The following is a 25,481-nucleotide window of genomic DNA, read 5'->3' on the forward strand; positions in this document are numbered from 1 at the left end:
AAAATGGAAATATTTCACCTTCCCGTGGGCTCACCACCTGCAGGAGGGACCGTAAGGGACGGTGCTGTGAGGATTGGGCAGCAGTCGAAGGCGGGGGCCTGCTTAGACTGCTGCCCCCGCGACCCGGATTACGGATAAGCGGGAGAAAATGGATGGATGGATGGAAATATTTCAGTAACGTAGTGATACGTGAAAAAGCTACTTAATTACAGTAACAAATTACACTTACTTCATTACTGTCTACCAATGACCTTAGCCTAGAGGTGGGCTAGATGCTTAGCTTCTACTAGGACATTCCACTTTTCTAGTAGCTATCCAGAGGTTATGTGCTGCTGCTTCATGATAATCACTATACACTTTAGTTTCATGACTTGTGGGTGACATGGAAAACATTTAGCTGGAAATGTATATGGCAGTGTAAAATGTGACATATGCAAACTTTACCAAACATGCAGGTGAATCTTTCTGTGGTCGGGTTAAATGCAGCAAAATGATTAAAGAAATCTACAAACAATGTTTACCTTTATTTGGGTTGACAAACGTGTTAAGGCAAGAACAGTATAAAAAAGCAACATAATTTCATGGTACAGTATAGTTTACATTAAGTAGAACCTCATGACTAAAAGGATGAACCAAACTACAACACTGACATATATTTCCAAAGATGTGCTTGTAAACAGATTTAGGTAATGCAGCACGATTCAAGTAATAAAGAGTACTACTTTATCCATGTAGGTGAGGTCGGATAGACAACCATACATTGCACTGAAAACAACTGTACATAAGTTAGTATTGATTGCTTAATAAACTATGTACAAAATGTACATCACAATAGTACAATATGGCACTGAGACATGTCGAGTAACTCTTTTCACTGAACACGATACAGTCGCTTAATGGCTATGGTCAGAGCAATTTCATGTTAATAGGTTAATGCGTAAAGAACCACTGTACAGTCACTTTTAATCTACTGCAAATCATCCTTTAGCACATAGAGGTTATAAAATATCAAATACATTCAATATCATGGTACACAGCAATACATGTGCATTCTACCAGCTAGATGTAGCCATGTACAGGCAGAGTAATTACAGATAGGTTTACATGTTTGTTGTTTATTACAGGCACCCAAAAAGCAAATAGCATATTTTACAAAACTGTATTTCACTAGGGTAATGCTGTTACATATCTATACAGTATTTCATAATATTATTAGCACTGCATTTTACCTCTAATATTACATTCGTTCATTACAAAAATGAAAGTAGCCTCACAAGGAGGCAATGAATAACACCATGGAATTGATGTCTATGAGTCCTTGTGTGAGCCAGGAACATGTAGTTTGAACTCACATCTGCCCATCATTCTCTGCAATTGTAAAATGAAACATAAGTATTTACAAAACACCTACTAAACAGACAGTAGCTTTTTCCAGTCAAGCAGTAAGACCATACATACCACAGGAAGTGGTCTGTATGGTTGCCATTTGCTGACTGGCACACATGGCTACTGTACTCAGACCTTCGAAGATGGTTAAACCAAAAAATAAATAAATAAATAGAGTGATCCTATTTATTTTTTTCCACATGGCAACCAGCTTTTATGTCTTTTATGAATATTTAGTGGTACCACGGTTTTGTTTAGCTTTTCTTTTCACCTTGAAATTGGTCATATTGTCCTGACACAAGAGAGTAGCTCATGCCCAGATGAGTATGATGATGTGTGTGAAGGTGGTGAGCAAATGGAACAGTTTCTCTTTCATGCTCTGTATCCCTGTCCTCTTGTTCAGTGCCTCCTGGCTCCCCAGGCTGAAAAACATTCTGAATGATATCTCAGTTCAATCAACATAACAACATAGATTGTTTTAGTAATAACTTTCAGAAGACACTCACCACAGGACATTTTCCATGGTATGGATGGGTGTGATGTGGAAGCAACTCAAGGTCTGTAGGGTCAGAAACTGTCTTGCTGTGCTGTATCCCACTTGAATCCTCCCTCTCAGGTGTCTTCCCATACAGAGGATAATGGAAACCTAGCGAGCATAAATGTTCTGAATGTTTTTTTTTTTCTGGTAAGAATAAACTGCATGTAAAAAGAAAATCCCTTCAACATTACCTGGATAGTTGTGCACCAATGCTGGCGACATCACACTAAATGATGTGTTATTTGTCTCACACAGATGTAGGTATGGATAAGAGTGCTGGTACTGTATGTAAGTTTGTTGTGACGATGACACAGCCACTCTTGTGCTCTGTGGGTTTTCAGAAGTCTCACTGGGTGTCTTTTCCACCTCTGCCCTGGTACTCTCTTCGATGTCCTCAGAAGATGTCTCACAATGTACATTTTGAAGCTCAGCCTCCAGTCTGGGCTGTGGCTCAGGAGGCACATGCCAGTCTTTCCCCTTGTCTGGGCCTATTTCCTGAGAGACCTTGTTTACCTCTTGATTTTGTTGCTTCACATATTTGGACTGAAATGAGTGGCTCCAGGACTGTGATTCTGAAGCCTAAACCCAGAGGAACATCTACCGTCAAACAGTTTATGGTTTACAACCAACGCAATCAAACATCTACAAAGGGATCTCCATTGTCATACAACAATAGTGATTATTAGTTTTAAAGGATCTGATATTTTGAATTCAATATTAGTTACAACACCAGTTAGGTTCCTCAGGACAAAATAATAAATTTATTAAAATCATACACAATGTTTAAATTCTATGAAAAATGACACCTAAATCAAAGACATTTCTAAAAGTGTTTTAAAAGCACATTTTCAGAAAATGTGTAGTAATATCAGAGACTTACATTTAGATATGGTACATTTGTATCCACATTTGTTTTTGCACTTTGACATTCTGAGTTGAAGTCTTCAGACTCCTTGTTAAGCCCCTGGTCTTTTGTTATTGATGTAACAGAAGACTTCGCCTGGGGCTGCTGAAGAGATAACTGTTTGTCCAACTCTACATAAATGAAACCAGGTTTTGCACAGTTTATTTTAACTGAGTTTGTCCCCTTATGAATGGCTGCGGATGACGTTATCATCTGTTTTGCATCCTCTTTTGTTCGTTCTTTCTGCTCAGGTCCACGTCTAGCTTGGACTCTGCTATGTTTGCTGCATTGCACATCCTCACAGCATGTCTCACTCTGCTGCCTGTGATTGTTCGGAACTATCAAAACCTTTTGATCTATTGCCGCATTACGAGTGTACTGTCCATAGTACAAGGACTGAACCAGAGCTGTCTGTGTTTGTGTCATCGCTAAATGAAGCTGTGACGGAGAGCTGGTATCAGCACTGGATTCTGAGGATTTTGAATCCTCACTTGACTCTCGAACATCCTCCTTAGTTCTAGCATAAGATGTCGAAGCCTTTAGAAAAGCAGCAGAGTTTCCTTGTCCAGAGGTCATGTAACCAGGAAGACCATAAGATTCATATCCATGACTGTGAGATGCATAAGTATCTTTTCCCAGGGCTGTTGTGACAGAAGTAATTGGAATCTTGGGATTGATATTTCCATTCAGACTGGAATCAGGAGCTGAGTTTCTCCTTGATCTGGAATTTAATCCACCATCCTCTGCCACATCGGATATGTCAGAGTATGCTGGACTGTTGGTCTTGGTGGTGCTACTATCACAATTTGAAAGTGTGCCTGAATCCATTCTTGCAGAGCTCCCAATAGAGGGACTGGGTGCATTGTCAGTAAAAGTGTACACCTTGTCAGCCTCAGCTCTGATACTAGCCATTCGGCTTTCTTGCGTTTCACTAAGACCGTTAACAACATCCTGCTTGCTCAGGTGCTCTTTTAACAAGCTAACCGGTAAGTCCTTTCCTATATTTTTCATGTCATCTGCCTTTATGAAAGCAGGATCAACTTTTGGACTTCTTAAATCTTTATAATTCCTGTCCTTTAGCCTGTGCTTTTCCTTTCTCCTATTTTCCTTGCTTACCACTATGGCTGCATTTGCCATGTTAACTTGTGCGACAATATCCATTTTTGGCTTAATGGGTTTCAGTGAAAGATTCTTAGTTTTTGTAAGAGCAACAGATGGTGACGATTGGTGAGAGGAGCCATCTGTGATTTTACTAGGAAATGTAGGGATAGCAATCAGTTTTGGAGGTGCAGGGGTAGAAACAATAAACCTGTTTGTCCTAGTTTTCGCTGAACACCTTTCAGCGACTCCATTTTCCTTTTTAACGTCCCTCTTATCAATGGCACCCTCAGCTTCAAGTTTGGGCATCTCTATAGATGAGTTACGTTCTGTTATAAGACAGTTTTCAAGGACTACAGACATATTTGAAATAAGTGGCAGGTTGTTTATGTCATCACTGGGCCCTTCTTTGCCTATCACATTCCTGCGTTGCTTGGAGTTTGCTGTGGGACTGTGATCACTGGTGAGTAATAACTTTCTGTTCTTTAAAGATCCACTAGAATTAAGCTTATACATTGTTCGTGGCTTCTTGGAAACAATATCGACAGTCTCACTGGAGTCAAGGGGCAGGTTGCTAACTGATTCATCATAATCAGAGAGTCGGTCTTCGCTCTCTGCCTCAAACTCTTGTTTGCTGTTGCTGTCCAAGTGCGCGTGCAATTGGTGATAGCGAAGCCCATTAATATGCTTGTATTTTTTGTTGCAGTTAGGGTGTGGACAGTCAATTAGCATTGGTGAGGCACACACTTGGTCCAAAAACACTGGATCAGATTTCCCTTGCGGAGTGGATGGAGCACTCCTGGATTTGGTGCGTATTCGTTTCCCATTTCCATTCCTAATGTCATCAGAAAGTAAGGTCAAATCTAGATCAGGTGGAGCTTTGCTTATCCTTTTGCCACACATAAGTGAACTTGACTTAATGTCCTCTACCGAAAAGTAGGTGGGGGTTCTACATGTACTAAAGTTTAGACTTCCTCGTCTCCCTTTGTTGCCTATGCCCACACCACGTCTCTTATGCGTCAGTCCTCTTATCTTGGAGAGACCAGGTTCTGTCACAGGCTGATCGGACACTGCCAGTCTCATCCGTTTACCACGTCCACGCCCACATGTCATTTCAGAATCGCTCATTGGAGACTCACAAAACCTATGTAATAAAATTAGACATAAGAATATTTGCATTAGAGATTAAAACCGTACCAAACACACAGCATTTGTTTAAGCCTAATCTAAAAAGAGGATTAAATCAGAGATCTATTTGTATTTATAAGATAATAGTGAAGTGTTACCGAGGGGGAGCCCAGTCGTGCTTGGTACAATCTAATAGAGTTCCAACATAGGTCCTTTTTCTCCATGTTACATTCACAACAAGTACTCCTGAAGTCAAGCAATGAGAAAAAAAAACAACAACAAAAAAAAAAAAAAAACAGATTATGAGTCATAAATCTCTTACATAAATAGCCAAAAAGTAGAAACAGTTTTGCATAATAATGTATTATGCATGTGCTATGCCTTATGTGTCCTTTCTGTATTTAATTGATCACATTTGTATAATAGCCAAGACAAATACACCCACTTAAAATACTGTTGAAACACAACATATTCATTTAACCCTCCGATATAATTGTTCTTAGCTCTTATATTTCTATATTTTAACTTATTTTTCTTATCTTATGATATACAGCCTACATTATAAGTGACTGCTTTATAGTATGTTATCTGGATTCCCTATGAGATTGATCTCAGTCAGAGTTGTTAAGATGGTGTTCTAAAATTTTAATTTGCGCAATCAATATGCAACCAGTGTCTCCACTGCCCTCGAATGCTTAAACGCTTTAGTAGGTGATTCAGTCTCCCAGCTGCTTTGTAAATGGAGCCCAATGGTGCTTGTGTTTTATGGCAAGACCGGTCATTTGCCCTAATACATGCATTTAGCACAAATGCACAATACAAAATAATTGATCACATTGTTCCACTTTAATTTACACCTAGCATATGAAATTGAAAAAGGTATTCTTTTATTTAAGGCTCAGCTAAACAATAGATACTTACATGGTATACAATTATTTATTATTTATTTTCTATCGCGTTATGTGGTACCTTTAAGGTAATGCAGCATTGTCTGCCATCCAGGAGCTCAAGTATTTATGCTTACCCTCCTCTGTTTCATGCCACACAATCCCTTCCAGGTTTACACTTGTTCCTGGTTGACATGGTTCCATGTAGTTTGACTCAACAGCTCTTTCAGCCTCTTGTGTATTGGTCCCCACTGACCTGGTTTTTATACTTAACTGATAAGAAGAAAAAAAGAGCGGGTCGATATTGCAGTATACTTAACTAAATCCTCCTTATACCATGCATGTAAATATATATGAGTGCCAACATCTTGAATCGGATAAAGGATGTAAAATAAATATCAGAACAATGTAGACATTGAGGGACAATAGAAAGCAATGAGCAAGAGAGAGGGGGGGGGGCTTCTCACTCCTCTCTATATTAAAACAGTAAATACCACATGAAATCCCATCAAACACACACACACACACACACACACACACACACACACACACACACACACACACACACACAGTGTGCTTTTGTCCAAATAGGAAGGAGTGATGTTGCTCAGGTCTCCAATAGCAACAGCCATGAAAAAAAAAAATCTAAAGGGATGTCTAACAAAATACACAGGGAAATGGCTGACAACAATTGAATACCTAGAAGTGATGTATTTATAACCAACAACCCCCTTGTTTAATTTTTTTTTTTTTTTTATGAATAAGGAAAATAGAGATGATTTGTGTTTTACTTTCTATATTCATCTACATGTGGAAGATGACTATAATAAATGACCATATCATTGCTTGGTTGGCAGACAGCATTTTGTGTTTGCTCATGAGAGATTGCTTTAATGACAGTTTACACACACGCGCGCGCGCACACACACACACACACACACACACACACACACACACACACACACACACACACACACACCTTTACATTTGTTTAAAATCCTGCAGCGTATTTGACGATGAAATTAAAATCATGACAGGTTTTTATGATGATGTCGTTCACCAGTAATGATCATATATATATCAGCCTGCGGGATTGAATGATCGATCACACTCATCAGCAGCCTCGGATGAGATGTGACAGACGGCACGATCCAAACCCCTAACGTGTTTTTCCCCCCTCTATATGCTTATCAACAAACAGACGCCATTCGTGTTGCGGAGAATGGCGCAAAGAAAGCATCTTAACAAGGCTGTCTTACCGTTTTCTGGTTGGGATCTCGCTCGCAGCTCGCTGCATCCTCCTCCACAACAAAAGCACCAGCCCTTATTCCCTTTGCGTCCATTTCGTCCCTGTCCGTGACCGCCGCACCTCCGTTTGCACAATAGTACGCGCTCTCGTCGTTCCTCCCGAACGCACGGGCATTCTCGAATTCGTAGGCTTCTCCGTGCTTGTCTTTCCGCGTCCGCACGCACTCCTTCTCTTTTTTAAGTCCCTTGCCTTGATGCTTTCCTCTCTTGCCTTCTTTGCCTTTGGCGCAAGGAGCGTTTGCATCACTCGAATTCATTTCAAAAGCCTCTCCGGGGCGTCCTTGAGCGTCACGCCGCTTGGCGATGCACACCTTAGGGACGGCGCGCGGCTGTGGCTGCGGCGGCGGCACGTGCGAGCGCGATTTGTCGCCGCCGTCGCTCGCGCACGAACTGCGCCGCTTCTCTTTGAATCGCCTCACCTCGGGGCAGATACCGGCGGCGGGACCCGCGAGGCCGTCGAACGCGTCGGCGCTGGCGCTCTCAGCTGCCCCAGCGAACGGCAGCTCGTCCGCGGGGCTTTTCACGGAATGCAGAATGCGTTTCATCTCCGATTTCCGGCGATCCTTTTCCAAATCGGCTTCCAGGTCGATGATCAGATCGCCGAGTCCGATCTCCCAATCATCGCCGCTGTCGTACGCGTCAACTCCGTTTGCTTTACTACTTAGCCCAAAGGAAGTGACTGACATTCTCCACATTGAATATCTGACAGATAAGCGGGATGAGTCCTAAATCAACAGAATGGGAGGGTATTAGGTTTTAATCACTCATTATAGTTTCACTGTAAAATACAGCACATGCCACTTTTCTTTGCACACCTGAGCCAGCGTTTACCTGACATTTCTACTAATCATACATTTATGATTATGGCTCATTTTCCGCGCGCGTGCAAATGTGCGCATGGGTATATTTAAGTCACTCACTTTTTGTTTGTGAATTTTTTGGACCCTGAGGGGGTGGCATTGCCCCCCTTAAAAATATGATGGGCCACCCCAGGTGCCCCCTGCCCGAAGATTTGTTTTTTCAATTGTCAATCACAATCCTTGTACTCCTGTTCACTAGGTGGCGGTATTCACGTTAAGTTGTTTAAACAAGGCACCAAAAATGCAAAGAACAATACGGCTGCATAAAAAATATAATCAATAGGGATGGGCGTAAGCACTTGTTTTCTTCTTGATCTAATATTAAGTACGTTCAAGATCAGTATCGTCAAAATATTTATAACGGTATATATAAACCTTCCCTCCTCTTTCTAGTGTTTTTTTTTTTTTTTTGTGAAGGAACAACAAAATGTTGAGTCGGTTTCTTCTTTAACTGATGAACTCTCATGCTTTATTTAAAATAAATAAACAAATAAAAAACCCTCTCAAAATGTATAAGAAAATGCAGCTGTTCAAATATTAAAGTCGCTACTCTAAAATCCCAGGTATGGTCAGGATTGTAATGTGAGAGTTGATAATCTTGATATCACCAGTAATCCCAGATACTTCAAGATCTGTCTGCCCATTCCTAACAGCTGACTTCCCAAATCCCAAATGGTGAATTATCCATGTTTATGAATTAACTGATGCTCCACTAGATCAAGATCAAGATCACAATAACAAAAACATTGGCAAAAATGTTTTGTCTTTTTGTTTGTTCATGTTTTTTTTATTTTAGAAGTGTTAGCTGATCTCCAATTACAGCTCACATTCTCATGTCTGAATTATTGTTGTAAACAAATGTTCATGGACCAGTACTCACCAGTAGCTACCACGATTAATGCTGTTTAAAAGTGCTATAGTTATTATATACAAAGTCAAAGAGAGTACATTTACACACTGCACAGATTAGTTTTCTGTTTTTGACATTTTAGTGAAAATGGCACAGATCAGTTAACACATACTGACTCATGCCTGGCACTAGTTCTAGACGGATCATGCCGGCAGCTATGCAGTTTAAACAGGAGAGCTGTAAGTTAGCTATAAAGCATAATCTCATGGCTATTGCAACATAGTTTTTTTTATTATTATTATTTTGGCCAACCTTTCTGACCACAGCATCCATGCCATGGTCAAAGCCACTGAGATCACATTCTCTCTCTTCTGATGTTTGATGTCAATATTGACTGAATCTTTCACATTTGTTTTATATTTCACAGGTCAATACCGAGTGTCTTGTCTATGAAAGTCACACTTATTTCTAGAAATGTCTTTGACATGGTACTATTGATTGCATATAAATTTCTATAGACTGTTTGTAGCTAAATTACATTCCAATTATGCAATAAAAACAAAAACATCACACAAAGGCAGTAATGTTGTTAAAATAAACACAATTATTTAATCAGTTCAGTGTTGCAAATACAAAACAATATCCATTTAGCAGTGCTCTTTCTTGGAAAGTCATCATGTACATAATTGTTATGTCTTGTAAGTACAAAATCGGTAATGCTGTTGTAACTGACAGCTGAATGTTAGATGATATTGTTGGTATCAGGGATTGTGTAAAAACCATTAATGCAGCGGCAGAATAAAATGAATTATCACATGAATGCAGTGGTGGACGAAGTACACCATTACTGAGGTTGAGTAAAAGTTCAAAAGTATCTGCTTTTGAATGGACTTGAGTATTAAATGTAAAAGTACCGATCTATGAAAATTAGTTCAATCTTCCATTCTCCTGCACATCATACCTTTTCAAGAAGAGTTTTTTGTCACCTGATTGGATATGCTTGTGGTCTCAGGACAGGTTAAAATTTAACTTTTAAATTTAACTAAACTTTTATGTTATTATGCAGTCAAATGAAGTGAAATAAAAGTTTCCCAACATAAACCTCAGATAAAGAACAGATTTTTTTTTAACAAAAAAATACTTTTTTAACAATGTAATTAAGTTAAAAAAAAAAAAAAAAAAAAAAAATATATATATATATATATATATATATATATATATATATATATATATATATATATATATATATATATATATATATATATATATAGTTTCTGTCCACCATATATTCTGCATACAATCCTGGAAAATGTATGAAGACATAATGGTTAAACTTTTATGTAAATTCAGTGTAATAAAATTTGTGGCATTGCAAAACATTTCATATATATATATATATATATATATATATATATATATATATATATATATATATATAAATATATATATATATATATATATATATATATATATATATATATATATATATATATATATATATTTATTTATTTATTTATTTTTTCATTTCTGTCTAGATCCTAATATTGCCTCAAGTCAGGCACCTGATCAGCTTTTACCAAAAATGGTTTCAACATGTGACCCAACAAAAAAAAAAAAAAAAAAAAGAAAAACATTTAAAATAGAATATTGGTTTGTTAAACTGGCTTCACATTTTTTATGTAAAAATGAATAAAGATTTTGCAACACTGGACATAATCACCGTGCACCATACTACAACGCTCTACTGATTGTAATGGTGTCCTTTTCTTTGTACTTGTAAAATGGTAAAGGCATGACTGTATTTTATGAATAGAAAGTTAGGACACTCTGATGGTTTCCTCTTACAAGCAGAATTGGTGGAAGACCATTTGACAGTGTTTCCTGCCAGCACATGTACAGAGCACTAGACACTGTTCCTTTCCTGGCAAGAGGCATGCTCCTGTAAAAAAAAAAAAAAAAAGGAAAGGGTGCACATAAATGAATCATTTTGTTATAATATATGAAAATGTATGTATACTACGCGACTCTATAATAACCGCACATTCCTATTTTATTGTTTAGTCCCTAGTTCATGTTTATGGTTTAGTTATTTAAATAGCTTTGCCAGAATCCCTTTTTAGTATATATTTTATGGTCTTTATGCAATTATTCTGCACAATGAATATTATTGGATATTTTTTATTAAATAATAAAGTCCTATCTGTTTTATGCCCTAGTACATTCTTCAGATACCAATAATTCTCTTATTTTGGTATAGCAGTAGTCTCACTGATTATTTTCTGATGATCATAAAAAAAAAATAAAGTTTATTCAAATTTGTAAATGAATGTATGATAGTGTGTTAGTAAATGAATAATATTACCTGCCAATCCCTCAAGAGTTTTGAACCCTTATTTTAGATTGAATTGTGACTAGTCATCTAATGCATCTTATAGGGGAGAAAATGTGGATAAACCTTTTCAAAAAGCACTTGAGCTAGATTGCTAAACTGAGTATATATATATATATATATATATATATATATATATATATATATATATATATATATATATATATATATATATATATATATATATATATATATAAGCTTGGGTATGTTCAATCAAAAATCCCCACTGTTTAACACATGTAGATATCAACATCAGGACATGGAAGCTGACATTCTTATCTATTGTCTCATATTTACTATTTGATCTCAAATCCAAATGCCTACAGTGTCCTTTAGAAACAGTATCCCCTCCTCATGGGCCAAATGTGCTGCTTCAGGAAATATTAAATTCAATTCAATTCAAACTTTATTTATATAGCACCTAACAACTAGCAGGTAGAACCTAGGTGCTCAACAAAGTGCAAAAGGCAATGTGCAAAAATAGTAATAAAATAAAGCAATATCATAAATGAAAAAAATGTAATATTAAGAACTAAACAGATGAAAATAAGCAATGTACAGTAATCCCCCGTTTCTCACAGTGGTTACGTTCCAAAACTGCCCGCGATAAACGAAAAAAAAAAATTTGTTTAAGCCGTAAATCATCCTCCTACCTAGTTTAAACATTTGCAAGAATATAGCAAGATGTATTTTGTGTAAATCCGCAGAAATACAGTACACTGTATCACATTTATAGTGGGTACATGTACTGTACAGTATACAGTTTTCTAATAGCGTAGCCTATGCGTAGTTTCTCTGCTTGTTGAAGTGTCCTATGACAAGTAAAAGATACACGTCACTGCATCCTTTACTTTCCATACTGTACTGTATTAACAGTTTACATCATTTTATAATGAATAATTATATTTTTATTAATACATTTTATTATTTCAACATAAAACTACATAAAAACAATTCCCTATATGGTTTTGTCTTTCGTGCAATCAGCTAAACAAATTCGTTTTGTGGCAAATGCAATTCCGAGAAATAAACCGGAGGCGCGAAATTCGAACCTCTGTAAAGCGGGGGATTACTGTAAATATTCTGGGAGAGGGTAATATTAATGGTATTAAATATTAAGGTAAGCCCTATTATTTAAGATACTGTTAGTAGATACTGTTGGTTATCTACTGTATGTGTTTATCTCAGCCTTTGGCAGGTATGTGGGTTAAAAAAGATTGCATATATGACTTACTTTAATGACAGCTTATTAGTAAGTTTGAAGTATATGCACAAGAATCCTTCAATGTTCCCAGAAAATAGTAATTTCTTTCACTTTAGAGATGGTCCTCTTTTTTTAAACTATTTTTTATTTCTTAAATTTAATTGATGAACAGTTACACTGCTGTGTATAAGACACATTGTTTTGGAATAGAACAGTAACAGGCAATACAGAGTTATTTAAGGATGGGTGTTAATATCTCATTTTGTTCAGAATCAACACTTGCGAATTTAAAGATAATTCAGATAACAACATGAAATCGGCTCCATTTTGTGTTGTTTAATCTACATAATGAAATGTGTGCCTGAAAGTAAGAGATTCAGAATGACAAACAGCATTTATAAAAGTACTACTCACATGACAATGAGGTTTGCTGTGCTTGAGTGCTCCTTTAGCAATTCATTCAATCTTATTTGGCGATTTGTCTAATTTGAAAACAAAATATGTATGAATATACAGAGATACAAGCACTTTATAAGAAATTATTATTTATAATAATTACTAATAGGAACAGCATTTATTAATAAACAAACTAGAATCAATACATGTTGAACATTCAGCCTCACCTTGGACTTGTACAATTCTAGTTCATTATCAGTAATCCTCCATGGCTCCTCTGCCTTCAACTTCTCAGCATCCTCCTGCTCCATATCCTCCTCCTTCAGTCTGTATGGCTCAATCATCTCCTTAAATTTCTCTTTACTAAAAGGAAGGGGACATTAGGCAGCTGTCAAGCAGCTATAAGTTGTACACTTGTTGGTTCTGCATCAGATAATCATTTCCAGCTTACTTATGTTTCTGTGGCTTTATGTTGATGTCTCCAAGAACAGTAATGTCAGAGAAGTCAATTCTGAACTTGCTCAGTAATGTTGCCATTCTGGAATCAAAATCAGAATTATTTATCTAGTTTGATTGACCTACAATGCTTAAATCTATTACAGGGACAATCAGAAATAGTACATTCTAAACTACAGTCATGTGAAAATAATTGTACACCCTCTTTGAATTATATAGTCTTACTTATTAGGACATTAAAAATCACCTGGTCTTTAGCAGGTCTTAGAAATAAGTGAATACAACCTTGGATGTACAACACGATATATGAGACAGTGTTATTATTTATTTTATAAAAGTAAAGTCAAAAGGTAAAAGCCGTGTGAGAAAAATCACCTTATGATTCAATAGCTTGTAGGACCACCTTTGGCAGCAATAAGTTGAAGCACTAAATTGTTTTCTGTAGGAACTGATCAGTCTTTCACATCATTGTTCAGACATTTTGGCTAGCTCTTCTTTACATTGTTGCTTCAGTTCATTGACTTTGCAAATGGCTATAAACATGAACACAGCATGACTATGTATGTTTTAAGATTATATCAATACAATTCTCTTAGGTTGTATTTATTTTTTATCTCCCATGGCCGTGGGGCCTAAGAATTATTGTTTTTTCCTTAAAGCAATTTATTTACATTAATCACAAAAATTATTTAAAGCTATCAACAGTTTTACACATAGGGTATTGAGAGAAGTTAATATGAGAATTAATTAATTTTATTTCAAATCTGACAACCTTTTTGTATCAAATCTGATTAAATCTGAACGAAAATCATTATTGGTGCTTGAAAAGCATCACTATTATTTGAATTACTGTTTGTAATGTTTATTGTATGAAGGACTAACATCCCAATGCACAGTATGTCTGCAGTTTGATGAGAAGATTTGGTTATATTTATAAAGTGCTAATAATGATTTGTTAAAAACAGTCCACTAGCTTTCGCGTCCTGCTACACATTTTATGGCAACTTACGCTCTGCGATCATGATCAATCCTGTTTATCTTTCCACCAATGAAGACACGAATCTTGCAATCCGCCCATTTTTTCTTGTTAGTCAACAAATATGGTATCAGCAATGTCAGCCCTAAAAGAGCAATTTAAATTTCTTTCAGCAATGCCAAATGCAGGAACTGGAGGTTAAGTATTAAATGAAAACTCTGCAATATACATTTAATTAATATAACACATGAACACTGTTTTTTAATCCTACCGCCATCATCAAACAGCCACCACACATCAATGGTTCCCTTGCACTGCTTCTTTTTGAACTGCTGACTAGCTGCCAGGAGTTTTTCATCTGCAATGCTAAGCTGACCCGGAGGACTCTTGGTGTCTGAATGTATACCAAGAGAGATAAGTATTTTCAGAACGAAGCAAAAAGATATTAGGCAGCCATAAAAAATAATTAAAAATCACGCACATCACTTTCTTTTAACTAAGAATTTTGTATACTGCAATTGTAACTACGTACAAAAGGGCCAAAAAAAAAAAAGCAAAGGTGTATGTAAATGAATTACTATATACAGTTTAAGATCAGTTTCTGCCATATTTATAGAGAAAATTCAGAGAGAGTTGACCTTTGATAATGAGTGGACTGCTTTGACCACTGGATGATAGTTTCAATGAATCGTCCGTATCTTTTCCTATGTTAATAGCCACCAACATTTCCTTCATCCCAGGTGCTTTCTCAGTGGAAGACAGAAATTCATCTGTGTGAAAATGAGAATAATCCAAATTTGAATAAACAATGAAAAGCAATTATTTAAAAAATATATTTTAGTGCATAGTAATAATATTATAAGTTAAGTTCACTGGTATGATATACCCTGGCCTTGGATGTGGGAAATGTCTAAACCCTCCTTTAGTCTTAAGATGACCACACCATACTGAAGGTCAAAAGCATCACTAAAACAAATAAGGAAAATGTCAATTACTTTATATACTTTCAATATACATATATTTTTGGGATACTGTTAAACTCTACCTAAATGCTACCTAAATGCAAACCAAAGTATAAAGATTAATATAAATGATCTGAAATTACTTACTGAATGGTGTTGATATATATTTCCACATCTTTCATTTCACCATCCTTCCAATTGTTTTTGTATCCAAGTATCATTGTGTTTGGCTTTAAACGACCCAAACCAGAAGCCTTAGGAAAGAATCAAACTTCATTGACTATTGACTTACACATACACTGCAAATTATTGGTCAAATATGAGAAAGAATAAACAATTAGATAAATTAACTTAGCATAAAATATCTTATCCATTTGGATTTTTTTTAAACATTAAAGCCTTGTGGGTAAATTTGTAGAAAAAAAAAAAAAAAAAAGAGTGTTAATCTTAACTATTTCCCTGGTAGTTTTTGTTTAATGTAAGACCAAATATTTTTATTGGGTTCAAATCTTGACATTAACCAGGCCAAGTCCTGATTGTGATATACTGGTACTCAAGCCACTTTCTGGTGGTCTTTAAAGCATTGCCTTTGTGAAAAATAATCGAATCACTACTATTTAGAAAGCAGCTTTTTAATTGAGATGCAAACATATCTGTGATATTCTTCTGTAATCACAGTGTAACAACTTAACAGTACCAGCAGCTAAAAAGGCTCCCCACACAATGATGCCTCTACCTACATGCTTGGTTTTGGTTGATGCATTAATCATATTTCTCACCAGATCATTAAAGACACCTCTCTGGAGCATTCAATTGTGATTCATGACTCCACACAGCTCTGCTGAACCACTCTGAATCAAACTTTTAATATTTAGGCAAAGGTCCCAGGAGAGTATTTGCTTAATTTACTGTAATTTTCTGAGAATGATTTATTGTTAAGACCATTAAATAATTTTGCCATTTTTGGCTTGGACAATTTTATTTGCCCAGGAGTGTACTTGTCTCAGCTCATAAAGAGCTGTATAATTACCCAGTAAATAGAAATAGTTTGAGTAAGCAGAATGTTAAATGTCTAGTGCCTGGGAAACGTTCTGTATAAGTTCAGCAATAACATTTTATTTTCACCAGGACCTAAAAAATCTATGTAAAACTTTACTTGTAATAAATATTGGGCTCCATGTCTCAGATCCTCAGCAAACACTGGATTATAAAAAGCCTTGATCCTTTTCTTTAGAAGCCAGCGTTGATAACGCACTTGGTCATTCATAATATCCTTATAATTTGGTCTTCTGGAACCCTTTAGAGAAAATAGTAAGAAATATAATGTACATTATTTATATGAGTATATTTGAAATTTCTAACTTTACAAACTCAACTAAGTGTCAATGTTTGTGTTTTAGGTGCATACCATACGAACATGGCCACAGATCATTAGGCCCAAGCTTTTTGTGAAAGCATGCACTAGATGAAGTAGTGCTGGTCTTGCATTTGGGGCACCAATCATTACTAGACACTGAGGTCTAAGGGACAATTATGGAAACATAACTGTCAGTGTGTTATACTTTTCACAGGATACAGTATAATGTATTTTACAGTATGATTACCTGAAGTTCTTGATATGATCTTCTACACCAGTGAGATGCAGACAGTGTGACAGTGCCTGGTTGTACATAAGAGCTTGTGTGGATGAGCCCCAGTTAACATCTATGGTAAAGAAAGCCTTGCTAATAATCAATATATTTTATCTAATATTAGCATTTATAAATACGTATTTTTAACCAATTGACCAATGAAACATGTAAAACAGAAAACTGCATACACTTCATAGATTCTGTATAATGACTGCCCTCTATATACAAGTGGTTTACCTGGTTTCTTGTAGCTTACATAAATATAGAGTGCCAGAACAATGACATTAGTAAGGAGGGCAGCCCACCAGTTGATCACGAACATAACCACACAGCACAGCACAGCTCCTGCCAGTGATACCCATTTATTGTAGTATTTAAAACTTGGACGCCATCCTGGTAGGTTATGTTGAGGGTAACAGAACACAATGGTCAGGCACAACCATAAAAGTGATGAACAGATTATTCTGGTCAGTCGCTATATCAGTAATGCCAGAAGACCACATACATACTATCACATAAAAACAATTACTAACTGAAAAAAATATTCCTGAAACAGCTTTTAAATAGCAGCTGGTTAAAAGTTAGGAAAGATATCATTCTAGCAAATTCGCTTTACTGCACTCACCTGGCGAATTAGCCAACGATGCATGGAAGACAGAGAAATTGATCAAGGCATAAGAGGCCAAGAAAAAGTTGGAAATGATGGGAGCAATGACATTTAGCTCAGCTAAAGAAACAGCAATACACAACAGTCAGATTAATTAGTCCAACGTAAACTATAATCAATTCAATTAGATTAATGCATTAGAGAAACTTACCAATTAGTATAAAAGCCAGACCAATGATGAAAGTTAGGACATAGCCACGCAGGGGTTCATTGTTCTTGCCATAGCCTTTAGCAAAAACCCGTAAGCCTGGGTAGATGTTATCCTTACACAAAGCCTGGAAGCACATACAAAACCATAATCCTAATTAAATAAAATATTTCTCTTTCGGCAAAACGTTACTCATCGATGTGGTGTGTCCACATTTTTTTTTTAACCTGGGTGGAAAGCTGGTAATAAGCATACTACATGAGGATACCACTAAACTATGCATTGACCATAAATGCTTTTACAATTTGCTGAAATTTGTTGCTGGCCACAAAATGAATGTCCACACAATACCATCTTTTTATTAGTTTCATAGCTGCTCTGTAATGTTTGGTCAAAATACTGTATGTACTGTATAATGCAAATCAGATCTCAATGTTATCATGGTTTGATCTCCATGAATGCAAGTGATGGTTCTAAGAAATATATAATGTAAAACATGTCACACATCTACCAGGTCACTTTACAAGTCCTAACAGCCAGCGTAGTCGACAAACATGGCCACTATTGGACTATGACACCCAAAACACACCCTCCTGCGCTCATTTTCACAAAATTCCTGTTACTCAATTTATACACACACACAAACACTCCAGAGTATGTAAATTACTTTGAAGAATACACTCTGTCTGCCTTGCCTTTAGCTTTTACAAAGCTTGTTATTCTGTGGTTAAATAGTTTGGTTTTCTTTTGTGGCCTCTTGTTTTTGTGGGTTCTATTCATGCTGTTTTATGATCTGCCTGCCCAAGTACCTGTTTTTGACATTGTTTTTGATTCATATTTTGAATCTGTCTGCTTCTTTTTTTACAACTGCCAAACTGCACCTGCATCCATCTGAATCTTCATTAAATGACACCATCTAATTGTTTGCTTGCCAACATAACTAACAATACTTGCTTTTTTTTGACAGGACAATAGCAAAGTGCACCTGAACAATGTGTGTAATTTAACAGGTCAATGTTAATACATGAAGAAGGATGTTGTCACCTGAAATACTTTAGGAGCACTGACTAAAGATGCAAGAGCTGATGAGAGAGTGGCAGAGAAGATTCCAGCTGTGATAAGCGGTCCAAAAACAGAAACCAAGCTCATGACCTAATAATCACAACAGAAATGTATGAATTTGTATGTAATTATAAGCAGTTTATATCTCAGAATTTGTCATTTTTTTGTTGGGATCCAAGAGGATCTCAGAACTGAAAAAGTGGCTATACACCTTTCACATTACCCATAAAATATAATGTATCTTTCGACTTATATGTCTATAAGTAGAGACAGCAAGTGTATTTTAAATGTCATGCTTGACAAACAGGTCACAAGCCTTTTATACTGCTCTCATTAAAACATTAAACAATGTTTATATGACTTAATAAAGCAAAGCATAACGATAACAACAATAATAATGCAAAAAAATATTGTGACTAAAATATTAGAATATTGTGAACTAAAACCTTGCTCACACAAACATTCACTAATATATATATTTATTTTAATTATTTCTTTGCAAATCCTAGCTTGTTAGGAAGCTGGGGTCAGAGTAGGGTTAGCCATGGTACAGTGCCCCTGGATCAGGGAAGATTAGGGGCCTTGCTTTAGGGGCACAACAGTGGCAGCCTGGCAACCCTGACCTTCTGATCAGTAACCCACAATCTTAACCACTGAGCTAAGAAGATGGATTTAGATAATTGGGTATGAATTGGAAAGCTTGTACCTGGAAATCATTCTGTAGCCCATACTTGCAGCCCCCTTCTTTGCAAATGGAGAAGTCATAACCAAGTGTACAAGCTGCATCTGTGCAATTCTCAAGAGAGCCTATCATGGTGTCATTTGCATCACCTGTTGCATCCCGTAAAATGCAAGAACCTTAAAAGAAAGATTAACAAAGATCAAAACAACAATGTATTTAAAATTATTATTTTTTAAATTAGGAGTATAATTATATTAATATTTATTACCATTAGACACAGTGATTGCAATATATACAATCCCAGTAATGAGAATAGCCAGTAAGGTTCCTTTTGGAATAGCAGACTGTGGATCCTGATTGGACAAAAGAAAATTCTAAATTGAAATCACATTATTGTGGTATATTAATAATTCTAAAATCAATACTAATTTTAAAATAGATTGCAATCTCTCAATAATTTCAGGCAGTGATGACCTACAATTCTTGTATTCCTGGTTGGTTTCCTGTCCTTTTCCTTTATAGCTAAATTCTTTAAAAGCAAAAACTTTCTGGCTACACCTTATCAGAACACATTTTTTCTCTCACTTATCAGAACTGGTTATAAGATTATAGTTTATGACTTTTTTCTTATCAGAATCGTACCCTAACACTAATTATGGTCAATTTCTTATCATCAGAAATACAATAAAAAACAAAGCAAATCTAATTTTACTAATTATATTAAAAAGAAAATATTTCTAAGTATTTTGGACTCTTGACACATCTTGAATCAATAAAAAATCACATAAATATCGGAATACTCAAGGATGCCAGTGGTTTAATAAATTCCTCATTCCTTTTTAATACCTACTGTTTAATAAAAATCTAAGGAAACTCAAGCTTACTAAGAGATCCCCTGAGATATTAGCTCCTGCCAATATGCCAGTTGCAGCAGGGAAGAAGATTGCAAAAACCGAAAAAAATGTTTCCTCATCTTTAAAATCTGGACCCATGTTCTCCATCATAATTGCAGCTGTAAGGAAAGAAAAAAGGTGACCTTTTATTATATTTTACATTCTACACTATAGGATAAATGGAGAAGATTCAAATAAAAGTCAGTTCTATTTACAGTGACATAAGAAAAATTTCCTAAAATCTAATTTAATTGAAATAGTCCTAACCATTATATCCAAAGAATCCTTTGGGCTCTTTTGATTCCATGGGGATGAAGGAACCGATAAAGTAGTTAAAAATTGCTGCCAAAAGAATGATCAACAGCACAATCTGGGCCTGTGAAAACAATCATCAATCACACCATGATGAAAATCCCAAAGGTGCTTACTTGACTTGGGTCGATATTCAGCATTAATGAGATTTAATGATATTTAATGGATATGGATCAATGATTGCAAAATGTCATGACTGCTCATATACAGTTTTGTGGTTGACATGATTTACAACATAATTAAAAACATGGAGTATTTTTATCAGTACCTTAGCCTCCCATTCCATTCCTGCCATAGATATGCCAAGCAGCAAGATGATGGTTAGGGTGCCAACTATACGGATGTCATTTATCTCATCTGTGATAAGAGCGTCTACACTCTGTCATACCAAATATAGCAATAATCAAACAATTACAGATGCATTCATGTCTAGATTCTATAGTGTGATTCTATATATTTTTGCATACTCACATCAAGGAGTTCTACCACAGTTTCAGCAAAACCCACAACATACATGGCAACAGCAACAGCATTGGCGAAGGCAAAAATGAGGCCAATAGATCCACCAAACTCTGGACCCAAACTCCTAGATATCAAGTAATATGCCCCACCTGTAAAGATAATTTTCTGGACTCTAGTTCATGTTAATTTGCTAACATCATTTACATCTTTCACAAGAACAGTACATGTACAAAATATCTGAGACAAAACTATTCTAACCTCCTCGCACAAAGCCATTGGTGGCTATTGCTGACGTAGAAAGACCAGTGATAGTAGTCACCAAAACTGCCATTAGAACGATAGCACATGACAGAGCTGGGTAGGGAAAAAAATGTTTCACATTAAACTTTGTAGCATTGCAATTCTATAAATGTAATCATTTTTGATGTCTTTTAGTCAGTAAAAAGATTACCAATGCCAGCTTGACCAACAATCCATGACATTCGAATGAAGAGCATCACTCCCCAGATGTTCAACATACATCGTACCTATACGGATTACAGATAAATGACCTGAGTGTTAATCTAAACAAAAGAAGAAAGTAGCACATTGTTTGTTTATCAGTCTTTCTCCTTGAGTATTTATTTGCCCCTTATTGCTCAGTGACCCTGTTAAAATCTCAGCAGGTAAAGTAGTGCACTAGTGACAGCAAATTCATATATTTAACATGAATGGCAGTCAGACAGCCACAGGATGTACACTGCTTCACATATAAGTTTAGGTGCCTTAAGTGTCTTAAACCTATGATTATTCAGTCATACTCTTAATTTTTGAGAGTGGAATCTTAGAACTACAAATCATCCAACATATACTAACAAGGACACCCTTTATCCACCCAAACTTCACTGTGCCCCCTTTGGACTCGGGCACGTCCTTTAACGTGGCCTCATTTGCAGCCGCTGTCTCCTCCGCATTTGCTAAGCCATCCTCAAAAAGTTCCTGTAAAAGGCAAAAAGAAAGGCAATTTTAAACACCTGAGGTGAAGTGTTTTAACTTTTTTTCAAATTAAAGTAATGCAACTAAAAAAGAAGTATTGTTAGGAAAATACCGTTTGTTCCACTTTATATTGAATATTAAGGTAACTTTTTATGATACATCAAAATTATATTTTACTTTGTTTTTCTACTTTAAAAATGTTGTTTATGTGTGTATTGCCCTCAAAGAATTTTTTTTTAATTTTACTAAATAATCTATATGAGTCCACAATGATATTTATATATTATAAATATATTATATATTTATATATATATTTATATAATTTATGTGCATAACAGTCTTTGGGTAGCCTAGTCTTTTATTTTTGCAGAAAAATATCAACAGTCATAGAACAGCTTACATTAAACTTTTATTTGCATTTGTATTGCATACTAAATGTGTTTGCCTCAAGCAAAATATGTCACATCAAGTCAGATCATGTGATAACCTGCCACCACCCTAAAGAAGTCACATTATCTCCACAGGAGAGCACTACGTTTGTCCCCAGCAAGGAGACACTAGGCCATTGACATAAGCGTTTCAGTTACACATAGGGTTATTGTTATGGGTTCCTGTGTTCTGGCCAAACGTCCATGGTGCTGCATGGAGTGGGTTTAGGAAGAAAGACTATTGTCTAAAGACAAGCGTGTGGGTAAGATCTCTGACATCACACAACCCATTCAGTTGAGGACAAACATGCATGATAATAAACAAATAGAGAGACAGAAGGCATTATGGCAATATATAAGAAAGAATAGTCATTTCCAATCCTTTTTTTTTGGTTCATTCTTATATTTAAACAGATAAATATTGTGAAATGGGGGTATTATTGATATTGTATAACACAATACTTATAGAGTACATTGAAGCAATGCAACTAATGAGATAAAAAAGAAACAAGTAAAGGCAAGTTTATGATAGGAATTTATAAACTACTTTTTAAAAGTTTGTATTAATCTGTTTAACTGTTTGTTTGTTCATGTACATTTTTGCAAATTACTCTCCAGATATCCAGCTATAAATTAAGAAGAAGAGTTATTAGATTGCTTACTTTATCAAGTTCATCATGAAGTTCAGATAGTGATGGCCGAATAAGCTTCTCTCCGAGAGGCGCCTCCGTTTGCCGGTAGAAATCGATATTTGGTACGGCATCGATAGTGTTATGGCCGAAGGTTCGCATATAATATGTACTGGAGTGTGTGTCTGAGAAATGGCTGAGACCCCCTGTAGAGGAGTGCAGACTGGCTTCGCTGCGCACCGTATCGCCTTCAAACGCCACATCTGACCCCCCATCTGCAGGAGCACCTGTCGGGTCCAAAAAGTTCACGACACGAAATCGACCCTTGGCCTCCTCTCCACTTGCAGTAGCCGACCCCTCCGCTGCTTTACCAGATCTCTGAGCTGGTGGAGTTTTTGGAGATCCGCTTGCAGCAGCTGCAGCAGCAGCAGCCGCCTCTGCCACGCGATCCACCTGAAACCTGCTGGTCGTTCCAGTGGACTTCAGAGCAGGTTTCTGGCCCGACGGAGGTGATGATGGTGGACCTGACATGATGAAACAGCCTATTTAGATGGCACTTGTGGTTACTCCTGGCGCACACGATGCTGAATGACCTCGACCCATGGATTCAGAGGAGCTCGCGCGCGCATCCGCTCTCTGCAAAGGACGCAATTCATGAGCTCGTGACTCATCAAGCAGGCGCACTTGGTCACACTGAGGCCAAATTACTTCAGTGAGCAAGTTCAACAAGGGAGTCGAAAATTGCTGAATGCTTAATTGGGAACATATGCTAAATTACACATTTAATTCAAATTCCAGTGTCATCAGAAGTAAAAACACCATTGCATTTAAAGATAGCATGCAGCTCTTTAAAGGTTTACCATGTAGCTAAAAGAGAGGGATTTTAAGTGCGTACTTGTGCATCCTCATCACACACACACACACACACACACACACACAAAATCTCATTTAGCAGTTGACCTCAATGAAACCCATATGAACAACTTAATAGTTATTTTCATCCTGATATGAAATAAAGAAATGAGAAACATTAAACGTTTCCCACGTGCTTTCACATTTGCATTTGCAAGTCAGAGGAATACAATTGTTTTCTGTACGGAGGGAAGATGACACAAATGCCCATTACCATCGAGCACAACACTCCTTTTTAGCCTTTCTTCCAAACAGAACTGGAACTGATCTTTAATAGATATATTTTAATATGTATCAATTAGGGCTGTCAAATTAACTCGTTAATAATGCGTTAACACTAATTAATATTAATGCCACTAATTTTATTAACTCGTGATAAATGCAGTGCACTTTTCAGTTTGACTATTTTTATAAAAAAAATATATAAAATATATATAAAATATAAAAGAGGCAAAATTAAAACCTTTAACGAAACACACATTTATTCACAATGTTATAAAAATGTGATTAAGTTGCGATTACTCATGGGTTAACTCATGACAATCATGGAATTAATTGCGAAATTAAAAAAAATTTTATTAAACTTTTTATCAACAGATGTTAGTACATATCTAGATGTAGTATTTCAGTGCTGAGTCTGAACGCATGTAAAGCACAATCATAATTGAAAAAGAAAACATAAAACATCCTGTATTGAGATTTAAGGATGTCATCAAATACCTCTCAGAAACTTTCCCTAAGGCTATTAGCCTGCCCAGACTTCCATATAGTACAGACAGCTTCCTACTTCCAAAGAAGTATGCTTTTCATTGGCAACAAACAGGTCTTTAGGAGAGTATTTTGGTAAAAAAACTTGAAATTCATGTCTCTGGATGGAGTCTTAGTCTTAGTTTACATGTCGACAACCACCTCCTTTGTCCTGGTCACAATCAGCGTGGGCCTTCTGACGTCAAATGGCTTGCTGAATGCATATATGTACTGTGGCACATATCTGCTTACAGTGCTTTATTCACTAATCAGTAGTCAGTACATCTGTGAGTGCCCCAACCATGACGTATAGGGCCTTAAAATTATGTCATACCTGTGGAGGCAATGAACGAGTTTAAAGGAAATATATAAAGTAAAACAATAAATATATCTGTGCATATTCTGCCTACAAAATAAATGGATCACAGGAACTGTTGGAGCCTAAAATATTAGCATTCTACATTAAATGCATTGCCTATGGTTCAAGCTTAACTTAATATTTGATAATTTGTTTATCAATAAAGAGGAAAACTGCCCTCAAATTGTCCTTAGTGAATTGAAGCATGCTGTAAAACCTTCTGCTTCAAGATG

At 36.2% G+C, this 25,481-nt stretch overlaps 2 protein-coding genes across 4 annotated transcripts; both read right to left on the reverse strand.

The window, feature by feature from the left end:
* Window positions 1-505: 505 nt before the first annotated feature.
* Window positions 506-8,158, reverse strand: znf608 (zinc finger protein 608). Of its 3 annotated transcripts, XM_083553693.1 has the most exons (9): window positions 7,201-8,158; window positions 6,079-6,214; window positions 5,213-5,300; window positions 2,805-5,070; window positions 2,116-2,503; window positions 1,893-2,032; window positions 1,658-1,808; window positions 1,459-1,521; window positions 506-1,368 (listed from the first exon to the last, which is right to left on the reverse strand). In XM_083553693.1, the coding sequence occupies exons 1-9, from the start codon at window positions 7,942-7,944 to the stop codon at window positions 1,349-1,351; spliced, it is 3,996 nt and encodes a 1,331-aa protein (XP_083409819.1). In that variant the 5' UTR covers window positions 7,945-8,158; the 3' UTR covers window positions 506-1,348. The 3 variants fall into 3 exon arrangements, with proteins under 3 accessions (XP_083409819.1, XP_083409820.1, XP_083409818.1); XM_083553694.1 differs by lacking the exon at window positions 1,459-1,521; XM_083553692.1 differs by having other exon boundaries at window positions 1,297-1,521.
* A 2,301-nt stretch (window positions 8,159-10,459) lies between these two features.
* LOC310732863 (solute carrier family 12 member 2) lies at window positions 10,460-24,944 on the reverse strand. The gene is made up of 26 exons (XM_083553561.1): window positions 23,265-24,944; window positions 22,055-22,177; window positions 21,651-21,726; window positions 21,458-21,553; window positions 21,209-21,348; window positions 21,006-21,116; window positions 20,693-20,801; window positions 20,417-20,544; window positions 19,801-19,885; window positions 19,557-19,708; window positions 18,833-18,940; window positions 17,792-17,915; window positions 17,599-17,700; window positions 17,211-17,366; window positions 16,947-17,046; window positions 16,751-16,862; window positions 16,499-16,639; window positions 15,490-15,596; window positions 15,267-15,346; window positions 15,019-15,150; window positions 14,652-14,774; window positions 14,414-14,525; window positions 13,400-13,486; window positions 13,176-13,311; window positions 12,967-13,034; window positions 10,460-10,898 (listed from the first exon to the last, which is right to left on the reverse strand). Exons 1-26 carry the CDS (start codon window positions 23,760-23,762, stop codon window positions 10,763-10,765), a joined length of 3,342 nt encoding a protein of 1,113 aa, XP_083409687.1. The 5' UTR covers window positions 23,763-24,944; the 3' UTR covers window positions 10,460-10,762.
* Between the last annotated feature and the right edge of the window lie 537 nt (window positions 24,945-25,481).

The sequence above is a fragment of the Silurus aristotelis genome, assembly GCF_946808225.1.
Source record: "Silurus aristotelis genome assembly, chromosome: 11".
Classification (NCBI taxonomy): Eukaryota; Metazoa; Chordata; class Actinopteri; order Siluriformes; family Siluridae; genus Silurus; species Silurus aristotelis.